The 17,058-nt window shown below is 54.6% G+C and overlaps 10 protein-coding genes across 10 annotated transcripts; 7 read left to right on the top strand and 3 right to left on the bottom strand.

The window, feature by feature from the left end:
• Window positions 1-785: 785 nt before the first annotated feature.
• On the top strand, window positions 786-1,506 carry BAUCODRAFT_247090 (uncharacterized protein). Its single transcript, XM_007681495.1, has one exon. It carries the CDS (start codon window positions 926-928, stop codon window positions 1,241-1,243), a length of 318 nt encoding a protein of 105 aa, XP_007679685.1. The 5' UTR covers window positions 786-925; the 3' UTR covers window positions 1,244-1,506.
• BAUCODRAFT_247200 (uncharacterized protein) lies at window positions 1,507-2,828 on the top strand. Its single transcript, XM_007681494.1, has one exon. It carries the CDS (start codon window positions 1,770-1,772, stop codon window positions 2,406-2,408), a length of 639 nt encoding a protein of 212 aa, XP_007679684.1. The 5' UTR covers window positions 1,507-1,769; the 3' UTR covers window positions 2,409-2,828.
• A 278-nt stretch (window positions 2,829-3,106) lies between these two features.
• Window positions 3,107-3,510, bottom strand: BAUCODRAFT_37293 (uncharacterized protein). The gene has a single exon (XM_007681093.1). It carries the CDS (start codon window positions 3,354-3,356, stop codon window positions 3,129-3,131), a length of 228 nt encoding a protein of 75 aa, XP_007679283.1. The 5' UTR covers window positions 3,357-3,510; the 3' UTR covers window positions 3,107-3,128.
• A 1,608-nt stretch (window positions 3,511-5,118) lies between these two features.
• On the top strand, window positions 5,119-5,880 carry BAUCODRAFT_76311 (uncharacterized protein; the record flags this gene model as incomplete). Its single annotated transcript, XM_007681206.1, has 1 exon — window positions 5,119-5,880. A coding segment is annotated over one exon (762 nt), but the record flags the coding sequence as incomplete, so codon positions are not given.
• A 1,046-nt stretch (window positions 5,881-6,926) lies between these two features.
• Window positions 6,927-8,282, top strand: BAUCODRAFT_150904 (uncharacterized protein; the record flags this gene model as incomplete). Its single annotated transcript, XM_007681493.1, has 2 exons — window positions 6,927-6,972; window positions 7,126-8,282. The coding sequence occupies 2 exons, from the start codon at window positions 6,927-6,929 to the stop codon at window positions 8,280-8,282; spliced, it is 1,203 nt and encodes a 400-aa protein (XP_007679683.1).
• Window positions 8,283-10,494: 2,212 nt separating this feature from the next.
• Window positions 10,495-11,663, top strand: BAUCODRAFT_150903 (uncharacterized protein; the record flags this gene model as incomplete). The annotated part of the gene is made up of 4 exons (XM_007681492.1): window positions 10,495-10,629; window positions 10,699-10,814; window positions 10,866-11,336; window positions 11,387-11,663. 4 exons carry the CDS (start codon window positions 10,495-10,497, stop codon window positions 11,661-11,663), a joined length of 999 nt encoding a protein of 332 aa, XP_007679682.1.
• A 558-nt stretch (window positions 11,664-12,221) lies between these two features.
• On the top strand, window positions 12,222-12,980 carry BAUCODRAFT_568497 (uncharacterized protein). The gene has a single exon (XM_007681491.1). The coding sequence runs from the start codon at window positions 12,475-12,477 to the stop codon at window positions 12,856-12,858; it is 384 nt and encodes a 127-aa protein (XP_007679681.1). The 5' UTR covers window positions 12,222-12,474; the 3' UTR covers window positions 12,859-12,980.
• Window positions 12,950-14,561, top strand: BAUCODRAFT_159268 (uncharacterized protein). Its single transcript, XM_007681490.1, has 3 exons — window positions 12,950-13,618; window positions 13,672-14,415; window positions 14,476-14,561. The coding sequence occupies exons 1-2, from the start codon at window positions 13,102-13,104 to the stop codon at window positions 14,184-14,186; spliced, it is 1,032 nt and encodes a 343-aa protein (XP_007679680.1). The 5' UTR covers window positions 12,950-13,101; the 3' UTR covers window positions 14,187-14,415; window positions 14,476-14,561.
• Window positions 14,562-15,047: 486 nt separating this feature from the next.
• Window positions 15,048-15,712, bottom strand: BAUCODRAFT_37282 (uncharacterized protein). Its single transcript, XM_007681092.1, has one exon. It carries the CDS (start codon window positions 15,395-15,397, stop codon window positions 15,161-15,163), a length of 237 nt encoding a protein of 78 aa, XP_007679282.1. The 5' UTR covers window positions 15,398-15,712; the 3' UTR covers window positions 15,048-15,160.
• Window positions 15,713-16,126: 414 nt separating this feature from the next.
• On the bottom strand, window positions 16,127-17,020 carry BAUCODRAFT_150900 (uncharacterized protein; the record flags this gene model as incomplete). The annotated part of the gene is made up of 4 exons (XM_007681489.1): window positions 16,127-16,625; window positions 16,678-16,763; window positions 16,815-16,879; window positions 16,942-17,020. 4 exons carry the CDS (start codon window positions 17,018-17,020, stop codon window positions 16,127-16,129), a joined length of 729 nt encoding a protein of 242 aa, XP_007679679.1.
• Window positions 17,021-17,058: the final 38 nt, after the last annotated feature.

Here is a 17,058-nt window from a genome sequence, read left to right as displayed (position 1 = left end):
TACGGAGGCACGTCGTTCAGATTGTGTCTTGACCTTTACGCCCCGAATCTTTCTGGGGCACGTCTGTGGTCTCACCAGCCAATTACAATACGGTTACGGAGCGTGCCGTTGGACCGCCGGGCATTCCCGCAACACTTCGATTCATTGTATACTCTCGGAATGCGTGGAGCACCAGAACGTGGTAGCCTCCCCTGGAAGTGGCTGCCCCGTCAGCGCTGTCACCTCTGGCTCAGCATCGGGAGCACTCGCAAGTGACGGATCTCACACAATAGGCACACCACTGCAACCTCTGCGCGTACACGTTCTAGCTCTGGATGGCGTCATGCGGACGGTACCTCGGAGCGAGCCATGCGCTATTGCCGAACGAAATACCAGGATGAGCTTCCTTTTCACACTCGAACTTCGTGTTACTCTAGTGAATCAATAGGCTCGATTTCGGCGCCGACAATTCGCCTCCCCCAAATCGCTATAATATGCTAGAAGCACATGGCTTGTTCTTGTACACGCCATCAGCTGAGGATGACCATCAATGACATACATCGGCTATTCGTCCATCTCGACCTCCAAAGACACTTGCTATGCATTTCGAAGTACGGTGCTGGAGACCGGTTATTTTGCGTTCAGGATTCAAGCGGCAATGAACTTTGATGCTGGGACTTGTGTCTAGACGAACATTAGGCTGTGAAGTGATCAACGTCGATCAGCGCATGCTCGACGAGCTCATAGAATCACTACGCGAGCTAGCAGCATTTAAAGCGCGACACTCTCATGTTCATCAACACATTTCGTCTGCTATGGGCCTACCACATTCACCTTGTAATGTCCGCAAATATGGCTTGGTGTGCTAAGGAAGGCCTTGAGCGTGAAGAAAACTAACACTTGTACAGCTAACGCATCATTCTGGTGGGTCGTGCGATGCATCAGCATGCACTGCGCAAGTTCCTGGAACGATGAATTACAACTTGTATTGGCCCGCAACGAGGCAGTGAAGCTCGACCTGCATTTGCGTTTACTGATGCCGTCCCTGAACTTGGCCTTGACGGCCAGATGCATATTGGCTGCAACACTTGCGCGCAGTACATCAGCGAGCCTGCGCATCACTGGGTTTCTGCGTCCAGCGAAGCCATGTGGTGAAGAGTCACCACCTGCCTTGCTTTCGCATAAGGTGCAGCACTTCTGCTACAGATACGTCATGAATCATGCTTCTAGGATATTGGACTCTTCTTGGGCAGCCCGAGTGTGACCGCGTAGTCTCGTCGAGGCTATGCTCTACTGGGAAAGGCGTCTCACTCAAGAGGCTGCAGCTCAATAGCGTACTGTAGCTATGGCGCAGAAGTGCGCTACGGTTGTACACAGGGAGTAGCACGCTCTTTGGTTCGGTCAAGAAAGGTCCAACACTAAGTTCTAGTCAGAAAGCTACCTCTCCTCCAGCTCCGGTGAAGAAGCTATCCTCGCTTACATGGTGGCACATCTCCGATCGTACGATCTATGCCCTGAGATCATTGCAGCTCGGTATAAATCCTTCTCTCCACCTTCTTCCCGACAGCTCAGTCTTTGTTCTCCTTTTCTGATCTACGCCGAGCTTCAGTTCTGCCAAAATGCTAGCGTCCCGTCTGCTGATCAGCGTGCTGGTAGCTGCGGTCAGGTCTTGAGCCTGAAATACTACGTGACCGACTTAACGGGACTCGCTGACAGTCTGATAGGCCGCGGCACAGTATGATGTCAAGCGATATCCCCTTCGTTTCTGGTCTAGCAGCGGTAGGCTGGATATGGTCACTGCCACGGTTAACGTTGCGAAAGGCTGTGTTTATCATGCATCTTGGACCCCTCCCGACCTATGGTCACCCGACTCTGCAGTGTCCAACGAAGACTACGATGGAATGCGACTTGTAAGCAACACTGGTAGGCCACTTCGCGGCCAGCCAAAACTCGCTTCCCGTGGATCTGGCAAGCTCGATGTCTTCGTCGCTGCCGCTCCAAGGATTGGCGATTATTTCTTAGAAGTGCTCCACTCAACCTGGGATGGTCAGACCTGGTCGGCGTTCAAGAATATCAGCAGCTTTGGTCACGACCAACTGTTCCAATCATTCAACGTGGCGCAGACCGGTTCATCCACCAGTCAGGTCCAGCTCGTCGCTTATAATGCCTCCGCCTATATGAGTCGTACTACCTACAGTGGTTCGGATTGGTCGGGATGGCAGACTGTTCCTGACGATGAGGAGGAAGGCGGGTTCATTACGAGCAACGAACCTTTGGCGGTCAGCACCGGCAAGGGCACGGACTACTTTGGTCTTCGTTACAATGGTACCATTGCTCGCAAATCGTGGGATGGCTCCAAGTACAACCCACCAGGCACAGCTTGGGACCACATAAATGGTACCAGCGAGGACGGCTTCATGGCAATGTGAGTCACATTCGACTCAGATACTAAGCAAACCCATCTCTGGGGCCTTGATTTCGAAACCCGCTTCTGGCACGCAGCATCGACTGGAAGTGGTTGGAGTGCCTGGGAAGGGCTGGGAGAGTTCCCAGAGTTGCCAGGGGTCGTTCATGCCGACAATGGTGTCATTCATCTTGCCGGTCGGAACGTCAGCGAGCAAGCGGCGCCATTGACGTACAGTTCGTTCAATGGCAAACTGTGGACTGACTGGCAGATTCTGGGCCGTCCCATCATCAATTACTACGTGGATGCGCCAATCCTCGCCTATGTGTCGCCCAAGCACCTTCACGTGTTCTCCGCACTCACGGCTGGTTTGAGCAACAGTGAGTTCGGCACTGGTACCGTATTTTCCCACAAATGGAACGGCACCTGGTTTCCCAATCTCGGCGAGTACGACGAGTATGCGCAGGGCTACTATCCGGGTTATGGCGACAAAGCAAGGACAGTCTTACATGTCGACGAAGGCGAGCAGACCATTGTCGACGGCCTGAGCCATGATCTTTAGAGGGTTCGGTACGGAAGATCGAGACTGCAATTATCTCTGATGATGCGGGAAGGCACAAGGACGGCCGAAATCACATGTAGGAATGTAACACAAAGAGAGCTATTGAAAGATCCTGCACCCGCTGCAACCTGCGATCACTCTAACACTTGGGTGTTCAGGTGACGGGGAGGAAAAAGTTCTGCTCTATATAGTTGTTGTATGCAGCGGCGAGCATTTGAGGCAGTTGCCCAATTTTTCGAGCTTACCGGAGATGTTGTAACCATACCACCACATTCTGTGCTGCTGAAACTGGGAAAGGTCCGGAATGGCGCAGGCTGGTATCAAGCCTGAACGCAAGCGGTGTGTCCATCGAAGTCTGGTACCTGACATACTATCTGAACGAGTGTGAAGTTTTGAGCAAGAAGATTCCATTATCAGCTTACCGTCCCTTATCTCTAAAGTAGTGTTATGCTCGGTCGACCGTGTTGTTCAACGAGACGTCTCTTGTCTATGCCAAGATGTGCTTGGTAGTAATGCTCCGTATAAATCGGCTCCCTTGCAAAGCGAAGTCTGACGGACGGCGGGCGGCGAGCGATGTTCTTTCTCGACCATGTGGCAATGTGAAGCCCGTCACGCGACTGGTTGTTCGCTAAGCTGCGGTACTGTAGCGGCAGTAGCGTTCGAGACCCACTTCCACTAGCGCACAGGAAAAGCTAGTGCACAAAACTTCTTTCCGAGTCAATCGACATATTCTCTTCCACACATCCACCGCAAGCAATTGCCAATAGTTGTTGCACCACTACAATCGCCATTGTGAATCATTTACTGAGGGATTGTTCGAGGGATCTTTAAGTGCGTACGCAGATACATTTGGTTCGTTGGCTCCCTACACACTCAACACGCTACTGGCGTGACCGAGTCTTCACACTCTGTTGGTTTGTGGGCAATTATTACATCGCGCGCTTCGTGTTGGCACCTTGTGGGAACACATCGCCTTGACGTTGCCGCCGATCAGTGGGCAAGAGCAGCGGTCATCGCTGGCTGGCATAGAGACGGCATCCTTGGGGGGCGTTTCACTCGTGGGCTTGAAGGTTGCTATTAGCGACCGTACGTGGGCTTCAGAGGGCTTGAACTGCGACTGCCGTCGCTTGTGGGCTATTGCTGCTTTGTCTTTGCTGCCGTCCGAACTTGACCGCTTGACGTCCTTTTTGCTGGGTGTTTGAGACGAGAGAGAGACCAATGCGAGCTACATTCACTTTGAGGGGCTGTTTCCACTGACTTTGACGCAGAGACTACAGCTTGTCATAAATTTCCAGCAATGGCCAAGGACAAGAAGTCAAGCAAGGCTGCAGCGGCCGCTGCGCCAACGCCTGCCGTGGAGGCGAGCAAGAAGGTCAAGGCTGGTCGTGTGACCAAGCCTGCTGAGGCGCCGAAGAGCACTGCCAAGGCTTCTGCGACCACTGTTGCTAAGAAAGTTGGGAAGGATGGGAAGAAGAAGAAGGTCAAGGAGCCGACTCCTGAGCCATCTGACGATGAGACCAGTGAGAGCTCCGAGAGCAGCGATGACGATGAGGACGATGATGAGGAAGAAGTTGTCCCTGCCAAGGCCGCACCAAAGACGAATGGTACAAACGGCACGGCTGCGGCTGATGATAGCAGCGACGCCTCCGACGACGAGGACGAGCCAGTCAAGCCAGCTGCGGCTGTCACCAACGGCAACGCCAAAGCTGGCGCTGCAGAGGATGACGACGACGATGATGATGATGATTCAGATGATGATGAGGAGGACGACGAAGTCCCAGCAAAGCCTACTGCCGCCGCCGCCGCCAAGCCAGCGGCCAAGCCGGCCGCCGACGACGACGATGAAGAAGATGATGACGAGGAGGACGAGGAAGACGAAGAGGCTGATAAGGCTGCCGCTAAGCTTAAGCCGACGGGCGAAGCTGAGGATGTAGGTCCCCATGGGCACTGTACCTGTGAGCTCAATGCTGACCATGCCAAGGATGATGACGACTCGGATGACGATGACGACGAGGACGACTCGGATGAGGAGGACGAAGAGGAGGTCCAGAAGCCAGTCGCCACGCCGGCTGCCAAGACTGGCACTAAGCGCAAGGCTGAGGCTGATGGTGATGCTGAGCAGGGTCAGAAGCGCAGCAAGGTTAATGTCAACGGCGAGTGGAAGGAGCCAACTTCCACGCTCTTCGTCGGCGGCCTGAGCTGGAATGTCGACGAGGAGTGGCTGATGCGTGAGTTCGAAGAGTTCGGTGAGCTTGCAAGCACTCGTATCATGACCGACAGGGAGACTGGAAAGAGCAAGGGCTTCGGCTTTGTCGAGTTCAAGAGTGTGGATGGTGCCATCAAGGCTGTTGAAGGCAAGCAAGGTGGCGAGATCGACGGTCGTAATGTCCGCCTTGATTTCACCGAAGGCCGCAGCCAGAACAACCAGCGCACGCCACAGCAGCGCTCCTCCGACCGTGCGGGTAAGTTCGGCGACGTGCCAAAGGAGCCAAGCTCGACCTTGTTCGTTGGTAACGTTAGCTTCGACGCCAATGAGGACATGGTCACGGAAGTCTTCAGCGAGTACGGCAGCATCAAGGCCGTCCGTCTCCCGACCGATCGCGACACCGGCGCACTGAAGGGTTTCGGCTACGTTGAGATGTTTTCGATCGATGATGCCAAGGTGGCCTTTGAGGCTCTCCAGGGCGCCGAGATCGCTGGTCGCTCTATCAGGCTTGACTACAGTACTCCCAAGCCAGCCAACGACTCTCCTGGTGGCCGTGGTGGTTTCGGCGGTGGACGTGGCGGTGGCCGCGGTGGCCGCGGTGGCTTCAATGACCGTGGCGGACGCGGTGGCGGTCGTGGCGGCTTCGGTGGTCGCGGACGTGGCAGGGGCGGTGGGTCTACCAACCGTGGTGGCTTCGGCGACTTCAGTGGCAAAAAGACCAGCTTCTAGGTTGGCGAGTCTTCGAGCGAGATCGCGAAGCACGACAACCTGGAGAATGATCGAAACAAGACCAAGTGTACGAAGCGTGCTTCGCGAGACGGTTGGCAGACCCTCGTGGGCGATAAAGGAGAGAGTGCGATGGGAACAAAAGCGGCGAAGCTCACGCGCAAGTCAAAGGTATGTATGAGTGGAAGTGCTGGTACTTTGCGGGCGTCTGCTGGGCTCGTTGCGCGGATGCGGTGTTTTGCGCAAGATGCTATCGGCTACAACACTCGCTTGCCTTAGGGTATTATTGTTTCTTGAAAGGGCAGTAGGAGCATTGCAACGGCGCCGGCGTGGAAGGGTTGTACACACACATGTTTCCTTCATATCATACTGTCTATACTGCGATGGGTTACATGTACTTGCTTGCTCTTCACCAAACCATCACTACTCACGTGTCACCCCGCTGTAACTTGGTCCAGGCGCACTGGCTGCATTCGAGTTAGCTGCATGACCCAACGACCTCGATTTAGCCGCACGCAAGGTCGCCCTGCTTTCGTCACCAAAGCCGGCTATCTCGACCGCAATCCAACCTGCACTCCCACCATCACCTCTTGGTACTCGCAGCCGCGTTAGTGGCTGTACGAGCAACGGACTTGGCTTTGTAGCTGCGATATCGCAAGCACCCAATCCTCAGCCCCGCCATCCCGCTTGATTACGCCGACAAACAAAGCCCAAAGGAACACCCGGACCTGCTTACTTGTACTGTTCGTTTCTCATGATATCGTTAGGCGCAGGTGGCCATTATCTTGGAAGTCACTGTCCGCGCGCACGTTGTCGACTATCTGCGCCGGTCACACTACTCGAGTTGGAGGCCTCACTGAGCGGCTTATCGGACATCTGGCTGGCCTCAGAAAGAGTTGTCTTGCTTGCACCACTAAGGACGCAGGTAATCGCGGATACCGTACTGGGGAGTCCCAGACGTTGCGAAGATGCAGCATCAGAATCAACATCCCTCGCGCTCAAGCGAGCAAATGTCCAGGCGACAACCACAGGGTCACGCGCCCACGGATATGGCATCACGCTCGGCGTCATTCGATAGACGCACACGCTCCGATGGTGAGTCATGTGGTTCCTGATACCTGTGATAGACATTGCACTTCGCCTTGCGTGGTTGAGGGGAACCGCTTGTATCTGCACGTTTCGTATACGGTGCCGCGATGCCCTGGTACTATAGCCATTACAACGACTATACTGACTTCGACGATTTAGACTCCTGGGTCGAGATCTCATCGCAACCGTCGTCGTCGAGTTTATCTTCGATCAACGATGAGATACAAACCGCTGGTCTACGGGTGCAACACGATACTAGGGCGAAGCGCCGCCGGACAATCCGGCCTGGCGCTCCTTCACACCTTCATATCTCGCATCCTCCGCTTAGCGCTGGCAGCACAAGCAGCCAAGAGGAGTACGAGGAGAGCGAGAGTGAGTCGGACAGGGTCATGACGTCCTCTGGCGAAGGTCCACATATTCGTGGGCTTTCGCTTCCTGCAAGCTTCAGCCCTGCGAGTGCGCCTCAGACCGATGACGATGATGACGAGAACCGGACGGCGATCAACTGCCCCGTCAACAACGACACCTGCTTCACTCCCCAACCGAACGCTTTCTCCCATCCGCCCACCAGCGAGCAGATGAGGCACGCTAGTGCGCCCGTGCCAGGCTCATACTTCCCAGCCCAGCGACAGTCATTGCGACCGACACCAAGACAGCCTGCTTTCGCGCAGCAGGAGCGTCAGAGTCATCTGCCTCAGAACATACTGTCACCATCCTACAATGCGGCAGCACAGCATGACGAGGCTCTACGGGCAAGCTTGTCTACTCTCCTATCGTGCGCAGCTGCCGCGCGAGGCCTGTCCAAGGCCGACACAAAGCAGCCACAGACAGCAACGACTGCCACCCAGGTGCGCAGCAACCGCGTGGAGCCGATTTCGTTCCGTCTAGTGCCAGAGTCAGCAGTCCCAGTAGCATCACCACCATTTCAAGAGCCGACATTCCAGCCCACAATCCGTCGCACGTCCACTTCAACGTCAGCATCTTCCGAGCAGCTGAAAGAGCACAAACGCAAGGCAGGCGCCGGCGGCCGAAGTTCGAGCCGTGAGCGGCGAGCATTGAAGAAGGCACGACGCTCGGCTTCGAGCGAAGATCTCTATATCACGCCTACGCTACTGACATGGGTTGTCTCTGCTGGAGTCGTTGTGTTTCTGAGCGCGCTCAGCTTCAGTGCGGGCTACAGTCTTGGCAAGGAAGCCGGGCGCGTGGAGACGGGTGGGTTTGCAGGGGACGAGCAGATTCGGAGTTGTGCGCGGGAGGCGAGTCGGACGAGTTTGGGTCTGAAGAGGAGCTTGGCAAGGAGTGCGGTGCAGGTTTAGCTGGTCGAATTTCATACGAGCACACGAGCAATGTCTGACGGTTTCAACGGTGGCGTAGGCGTCACGCCGGCCTTTCTGGCGTTATGCGTAGGTCTTCTAGGTATACCAAGCAGTCCAGCATAACAAGGGATCAAGATGCTGTTTCCGGGAGGGTCATTAATCAATAAGACTTACCGCCTAGCTCTCTCACTCGATAAGGCGGTTGTGCACTTAATTGTCACCAAGTGGTAGCAGCTTAACAAGGACACGGTCCGGAGTCAAGCTAATGTCCGAGCCCACGGGATCGTGACGGTACTTTATGATGATCTTAGGGCATAGTCTGCTTGTAGAGCCTTCAACCCTAAGGGACACCCCTGGGGAAGGATTATAGTTCCGTCCTAGTGTGGTTGACCATGACCGTGCAGCCAACCGCGGTCAAAGCGCAACCCTATGGAATCATTCTTTGCCGAAGCTTCGCCCCGTTCGTGACCGCACCCCTCGTGCTTACACCGCACACTGCAGAGTCCTCCGACCCTCCATCGCAGTCGTGTTGGTACCACGCGAGTTCACGTGGCTGTCATACGATAGGCATTTTCAGCACCTACAAGATGGCCAATGGGAACGGGTCGGCAGCCCCTAGTCGCTACACAACTACCGAGACGGTCTCGGAGGCTTCCTTGTCCCGATGCTTCGAGAGTGTTCACCGCCGTAGATTGTCACGGCGAAGTTGCTACCGTGGCGATCCTTAGTACTGGCCGTTGTCGTGAGTGTTCGTTCTACGTTTGAGCCTCTTGCCTGTGAGCGGGCCAGCCGCTTCAAGGTATGATTCGAGACGCGCCTCACTGCAGGCAGTTCAGCATTGAATGAAGCATTTCATCAGCTCAGCCGCGGCTTGCACTCTGCACTGCACCGCACTCAAACCCTCGGTAGCCAGGACCTCAATTGTTGAGAACCGGGGGAGTCCATCCCTTCATTGGTGGAAGCCATCACTCGAATAGGACTATTGGACCCACTATCCCTCTTCGTCGGCACCGACACATCCACCATCTTCGTTCTGGAGGTCTGTAGAACCCACTGAGCAGCGGCAGGGTTGCCCACTCGATTGCGCGACCAGCCCTCGTTCAGATACTGGGAACTCAGCCTCCATCCCGTCAAGATGCGCAGTCGGACAACGCAACCACCTCGACCTATGCCGGTTGTTCTACGCTCCGCTCTAATAATGATCTCGGTATCATGTTGTTCGGGTGTGGGGCACAGTAGGCCCGGTTCAGCCAGCTGGCTGACTGTAGGTTATGAATGGCACTGTTCTAAATCCATACATGGGTAGACAGTTTGTCTGCGCCTTGGCTGCGGATTCTGCAAAATTTGGGTGTCGATCAGCTTCAGTTCCACTGGTGCAGTTCATACTATCATTGTTGGCTTCACACATTCCGTAGATTTCGGCGGTGAGTGCGTTGTCAAGCCCGGACTTTCTCTTTCCGATCTTTTGTCGACATACTGGGAAATTAATACACGCAAATATCAACGCACTTGCATCGTCAAGAGTCGTTCACCTGGAGTCTCACGACTTGAGATTCGGGTTCTCATCATGTCGTTCTCTTTCATCAATATGTCGACGGACAACCCGAATCCAAACGAGACGGCGAGACGAGCAATCAGAAGTCAGGTTATGAGAGACTTCCGCCGTCGCCAGTTAGCGGAAGGACGCACTTCTCCAGGGCGGCGAGTATCCGTTTGTACGGCGCCCACCCGTGATCAAAACCGCCAGCAGCGGCCTGGAAGGAATCCAACGACGGCAACAGCTCAGGCGAGAATACGGTGAGTGTCTCACACCACAGGTTGTCGCGATCGAGGGAAGAGTACTTTGCGACGAAGGAGTTGCAAGGCACTTTGCTGCTTGATCGCGCCCCGTCGTTGTTGGGTCGTACAGTGCTGATAGCGGTTAAGCCCGGCCGACATTGCACCTCAGTACGGCACCTTCGGCACCTTCTCGATTGAGGTGCCTCGTTCTGCTCGCGAAGCAAGGGCAGAGACATCAGGAACTCAACGAACCGAGAGGGGACGGCGGCTGTCAGTTGTACTTACTGTTTGCGAGCAATACTATGAGTGGCTGCTCGGTAGCAGCACCATCCCACGACCATTTCGAACCCCCGGCATAAGTCAGGACGCTACAAGCCGGATGCTACTGCTGGGCTCGTGCTTGATGGCGCAAGGGCATCTTGAGGCTATCAACATGCAGCCCATGGACTTCGACGCCAGGTTGCTCAAGACGAACGTCCTGATGCTTGTCAACCAACGTCTTGCAGACCATGTCAGCGGATTAGACGACGATACAACAAGCGCTTTGGGAAGTCTGGCGAGCTATGAGGTGCGTGGTATTTGGCCCTGACACTATATGTGGGCCAAGCTGTGATAGATTCTAACCTTGCCAAAGCAGATCTCGCGGGGCTCAACTGAATCTATGTTACACTTACTCGGCATAGCACAGATCATAGAGCTGCGTGGTGGAATTAAACAGATACGGCCACGACGCTTAGCGATGCTTTTGGAGATGTGAGCAAAGATGCTGTGGTGTCCATACACACAGAACTGACCGCACCGTAGACTTGATATATGCCATGCTGTATACTTCAGCAAGAGACTAGTATATACCTCGCCTACGGACACAGCCGAACTTCCGACTGGACCTGATATCAACTCAACGCTTGACAGTGCTGCTTTCGAGGAGGTTGCCAACTTGTTCCTGGACTTACAGGATCTCACGGAAATAGAAGCAGATACGGAGGTTTATTCTACCATTTCATCCGAAGAAGCCACAGCAGCTCCCGCAAGCTTTGACGATATGGTACAACAGTACTACGATGATCTTGAGAGTGACGCAGCTATTCTGGCTGCTGCCGGCGAAAGCGATGCAGCGGGTGTATGTAAACTGGCAGCTGCGTTGCATCTGGCCTTCACCAGCTTTATAGCGCAACCACGGATACGACTAGAAGGCTTGCTTGACGGTCTCTTCCTAGCCATTCGCCAATGCCCGGAGCATGCGTGGGAAGAACACAGCAAGGCCCACACGCGGATGTGAGTCATACTCGGAGATACCTGAAGTAGGCGACTGACACGCTGTGTAGACTACTTACAGCACTTGCGGCCTCGAGGACAGTGCAGCAAAAGTCGTGGTACAATGCACACTTGGCCCGATCGCTGTACCGTCTAGATGGGGAGGCATGGCAAGAGACCAAGTCCACAGTGTTGCAATACATCGACATGCAAGCCGCAGACCGACATTCCAAGCCACGGGCGGTTCGAGCTGTGGTGAATGGCGTAGAGATTGTGGTAGATGCGGGGGAGGCGCGCGATAGAGGCCTGCCAATTTCGTCAAAAGTAGAACAGCTAGAGTGCGAGTGACGACACTTCTCCCAGTTATGAGTCAATCTCAGATTGCCGGACAACCGTCTATCGAACCATGCCCCGAGATATGCCCTTCTTGGATGACGAGAAGCTCTCTCAACATCTCCACTCGTAAGAGTCAGCTCACTATATTGGACCCTTTTCCAGCTGCCATCACCGCGAGGACCAACCTTGACCATGTACGACTACACAGCTTTTCCCCTGTCCTTCGGCTCTGCTTGCTTCCAGCCTCTCACCGTGAAGATATTACGATTCGTGTATTGCATGCGCCTCGACTTGACCATGCTAACGAAAGGCATGTATGTGAATGCCTTACTCTTGATTTTATCGTACGGTAGAGGGGATTGCAAGCCCTGTTGAGTGACTTGGAACCCTGGAGGTGCTCTGGTTTCTACGAGCTGCTCTGTAGTACCGATATCTTTGCAGTCTACGAGCAGTCTAACATGGGGCCCAGCAAGCCCAATTCATCCGAATCCCAAGCGATTCCGTGCAGAGGCGCCGGTGCGTGTAGACCTTTGGAAGGAGCGGTCCAAGCATACAGCGACTCATTCATTCTTACGTACTATCTCCACCTCTGGTCTTATGAAAGCTTTCCTGCCATCGCCATACTGTCAAGACATGTTGACATCGAACAGCCCAAAAAGGCTGTAGACCAAGTGTTCCACTAGCCCGCGCCCGCGTCCAACCATCAAGGACATCTTCGTCGCAGTCTTTGCGTTTCGGGAGTCCCTCACGCCGGTTAGGTAGGCTAAATCGATCCCAGTGACGTCTTGTAGTGGCCTTACGAGCTGATGTCGCTTTCCTACATATGTTCAGACGCAGTCGTAGCACTCGAGAACCTCAGCCAGTCACGAGAGAACCATTTCGAAGGGCTGCTTTTAAACTCGTTCGCAGTGCTTGCAAATATCGTCGATCCTGCCGCGTCATGGCCGTGAGCCACGACGTCGTACATGTAGGCGTAGCATACTGTTACTTGACGGTACCACTCAAACATCAGTTGAGTGTCGTACTGATCACCTTAGCACTACCTTTGTTGATACAGCAGGTATCGAGCCATATCCACTGCAATGTCTGTTGTCACGCTAGGAAACATCAGCGGCTTACTCTTGCATACCAATGCGTAGCCTTGGAATTTTGGCATGTAGGTACATTGTCCACATTACGTGAACTTCCCTTCGCGCTAGCTCTGTAGTAAGACTTGACATGCCGGACAAATGCGGAAGGCACGCACTGACTCCGTGGCCCGAGCCGCGAATGCCAGTCACTGCCGAGCTCTGAACGTTTGACATTGTTGGCCGGCATGCATTTTCTCATCCTGTCGCGCGGTAAGATCTCCTGGCCACGATGACGGTTCGCTAATGAATCTACGACGGAATATCCCACGTTATTGTAGCCAGCGAGCTTACATCCTCTGGACGTAATCCGCCTTGCATTTATGATGCCCGGTCTACGCCAGACCAATGCTTTCCACACAGACCTCGATCACAGAGGGAATCCGCTCAGTGTCAGCGAGCGCGAGCAGTTGCTCAAGCCATACCTACCACCGAGACCTGCGAAGCAAGAGAAGGGCGATAATCGACCGCCCAGCAGCCGACCGAGACACCTCCAACACCAGCCACGGATACGCCCGGCTCTCTTACACCTTCTCCACTACACTCTTTTTACGCTCCTACACGCCATCTTCAGCATCTACATCCGCTTTCGACAGGTCTATCATGCGATCGTGGGGAGACTGTTGGCAATCCTGCATTATCATTTCAGGACGCCAGAATTGATCAAGCGAGATGTAAGACGGTTGAGCAAGGTCCCACAACATCTGAGCGTCATATTGGAGCTTCCACCAGAAGGCGGGAAGAGGGACCGGCTTGAGGCGTTGATTGTGGATGCGTGTGAGGTCGCAGCATGGAGTGCATGTGCGGGCGTGCCCATGCTCTCGATCTATGAGCGGACCGGTATTATGACAGTCTCTCTGCTACGCTATATGCCACGTTGATGAATTTCTTAGGCATCCTCAAGTCGTCTTTGCCAAGTCTGCATCGCCGCATATCGAAGACACTGACGTCTTACTATGGCAACTCGCCCTTGAAACCTACGCTTTCTCTGCGGGCGCCACACCTGGCCACTTACAGCCCACCGCATTCGCCAGAGCCTGCTGTACATGGCGACATGGTAGCGGCTCAACATCCTCATCTGACCGTACTCCTGATCGATGCTGCTGATGGACGTCAGACGCTCGTCGATCTCACCCGGACGTTAGCATCAATGGCGCAGGACCGCAAGCTTGCGCCCTCGGACATCAGCCAGGAGCTGATCGATGCCGAAATCAGCGAAAGCGTCATGGGCGAGCCGGACTTACTCGTCGTATTTGGCGAGGGAGTAAGGTTGGATGGATATCCACCGTGGCAAGTCCGACTTACGGAGATCTATGGCGTGCAAGACAACAATGCCGGCGTCGGTTACAGCGTGTTCTTACGCGCTCTCTATCGCTATGCTAAGGCGGAGATGCGATTCGGTCGATAATCTGTCTTGCGAACAATCTCGCTAATCGTATGTGCACATCTCACCAACTCTTCGTTGAGATGAATTGTTCATGCGTTATGCCACGCGACGGAAGTTGAAAGAGCCTTGGTAGTTCCGATCTTATTGTTATGTCGACTGTAACAGTTTGTGGAATCGGAAATCAAGTGATCCGTTTAGAGACATGAGGCGGCGACTTTCGCATGTTCGGCGTCGGGTCACGATCATGCGCCTGGAGTACCGCATGAGTTGCTAATTCACGAAGACGATTTGTGAGAGGACGACGAGATACCGACTAATCCAAACGCTATGCAGAATGAATCACTTTGCCAATAATATTGTTGGCTTAGAAGACCGCCAGCGCACCGAGTGCCGCCATTCCGACCATACCAGCGAGCACCGTCGCCCTCGGAGCACCAGCAGTCGACTGAGCAGCCGCGGTGGCGGAGCTTGACGCGCGAGTAGACGTTGCGAATCCGGCGCCCGAAGTCGTCGCAGAGCCTGTCGTAGAAGCTGCTGCAGAAGCTCCTGAGCCCGAGGCACCAGCCGCCGAAGCACCGGAGCTTGCAGCACGACTGGCCGAAGCGCTTGCGCCTGAGGTGGTAGCTGCAGCGCCTGATGAAGCGAGTGTGGAAGATGCTGCTGCTGCTGCTGCGCCAGAAGAACCACTCGACCGAGCGGCAGACGCAGATGCAGCTGCGGTCGAGCTGGCAACGACGCTGCCAGAGCTAGCGGCGCGAGAGCCTGACGAGGCTGGTACGGATGACGCGCCGAGTGTCACCTCCGAGGTGCTGTATGCCACCGTATTGTCACTGTTCAAGACGAAGTATGGCGTGTAGTTCGTCTGCGATGGGTCTGCATCGTCAACGATTTCGATGGTGTAGTCGGAGCCGCGCGTGAGCATGGTGGCAGGGGTCCAGATGTAGGTGCCGCTGTTTGGGATGCTCGCTACGGCTTGTCAGTGCTGTTCTTCCACTCTAGTTGGCGGACCACTGCGTACATGCGATGACGGTGCCAGCGAACAAGTTTGCGCTGCTACCACTCCTCAACACCAAGGTGACCGTGCCTTGCGTGGTAGGCGTCCATGTCAAGTTTAGCGGCTGTCCCGCAGTCGCCACGTAATTCCCTGGTGGGACCTTGAAAGGGTTGCTTTGGGCCGAGACAAGAGAAGCTGCGCTGCTTAGCGCCAACAACAATGAGTGCACGAACTTCATCTTTCCCGAGAATACAAATATAGTTGTAGTGGAAGGAAGATGGAGACTGCTGGAAGAAGCGTCAAGGCGGCCGAGACTACAACCTACCGTGCGGCAGGACCAAGCAATATATGCGTACGCCGTGCCGCCCCTATACCGAGGGCGAAGCTTAGCTATGGCGTGCACTAGATGGCAAATCCACTCAATAGGCAGAGAGGGGAGCATATAAAGTTCAAGGGGCGCGCTAGTATCTGCTGCTTATTGACAATGCGGCTTCGACCGGTGCTTACCGGGATCTAGAAGACCCTCACGGCGGCAAGGTTGCGCACTCTCGGCCTGCCCGATCCGTCTCACAATGTACAGTGGCTTCTTCCCGGTCTGTTGACGGGAATGTACGTGAGCGGGTTCACATGGTGCAGAACGCAACGGGCAAATGCAGATGAGGAGGATCACAAGGTTCTCCGCGGCGCGCTATAGGCACGCTATCCGAATGGGCTAACGTAAAAACAGTAAGGGACACCGGTCATGCAGACAAACCGTTAACCGGTGGTCTTCACCGATGATGAACATCACCTTAAGACCCTTGTGGCAACAGAGGGATCGATGCACGTGAAGGAGACTTTGATGAGAAAGACATGCATTTCCGGATCCTTATGCTGTGCGAAGGGAATTCAACAACAAGAGCGAGACTAAGGTATAGCCTATAACAACGCCTCGAGCGCAATCTTGTGATAGGACCGTCACTGTCTGTTACAGGCAAAACGCCACACCAGCGACACCAAGTAGAAGCGAAACAACACCGACCAAATGCAGACCGGATGCGCTGTTCGTTGTTGTCATTGACGGAGGCGCAGAAGTAGAGCTCGAGGCTGTGCTGGTCGCGATCGTCGAGCTGGCCGTGTCCGTAGAGGGAATGAAAGCAGTAGTCGAAGCGCTCGGAGTAGTCAAGGTAGCCATGCTCATGGTTGTGTTGCGAGGTAGCACGGTGCTGGTGCCACTCATCGACCCCCAAGTGCTTGAATTGTTCGGGACCGTCGTCGAGGTTGTGCTGTTGTCGCCGCCATACATAAGGGTGCTGCTCGCCATAGCGGTGGAAGTGCTGGCGGACACCGGGGCAGCCCCATACGCAGTTATGTTCGGATCGGCACCCTGGATGACGAACGGACCGAAGTAATTCACTTCATTCACTTGCATGATCTCAAGCGCATAATCGCTTCCATCAGGCAGCGAAGTCGGCGGAGTCCAGATACTGTAGGCATAGTTAAACCATGCCTCAACATCGGACTGCGCATTCAACTTACAATTGCCCGCCAGTGGCCGTGGTGGTCAAAGTCATGATTGTCTCCAGGTTTCTGGGCAAGCCCTGACGAAGGAGGATGGTCACAGGCTGCCTCTGCTGTCAGCGCGAACCCGACAAGGCGGCGTAAAGCTTGCTGACCGTAAACGAATCGTTGGTCGTATAAGTCAAGGCTTGCGGCTGGCCGTCTGTCATAGGATTTGGGACTGATATTGCACGTTAGATTCGCTCGCTGTGGCACAATCACCGGACTCGATCCAACACTCACCGTATGTAAAGGTGAGTACAGTCGACTGCGCAGCTGCAAGTGCGGCAAAGGCGCCTGCGAGCAATGCTTTGGCGAACATGCCGGAATTAGTGCTGTCTTGTACTTGGAAGTGTAACG

Source organism: Baudoinia panamericana, assembly GCF_000338955.1.
Source record: "Baudoinia panamericana UAMH 10762 unplaced genomic scaffold BAUCOscaffold_11, whole genome shotgun sequence".
NCBI lineage: Eukaryota > Fungi > Ascomycota > Dothideomycetes > Mycosphaerellales > Teratosphaeriaceae > Baudoinia > Baudoinia panamericana.
This window is presented reverse-complemented; position numbering and strand designations above follow the sequence as displayed.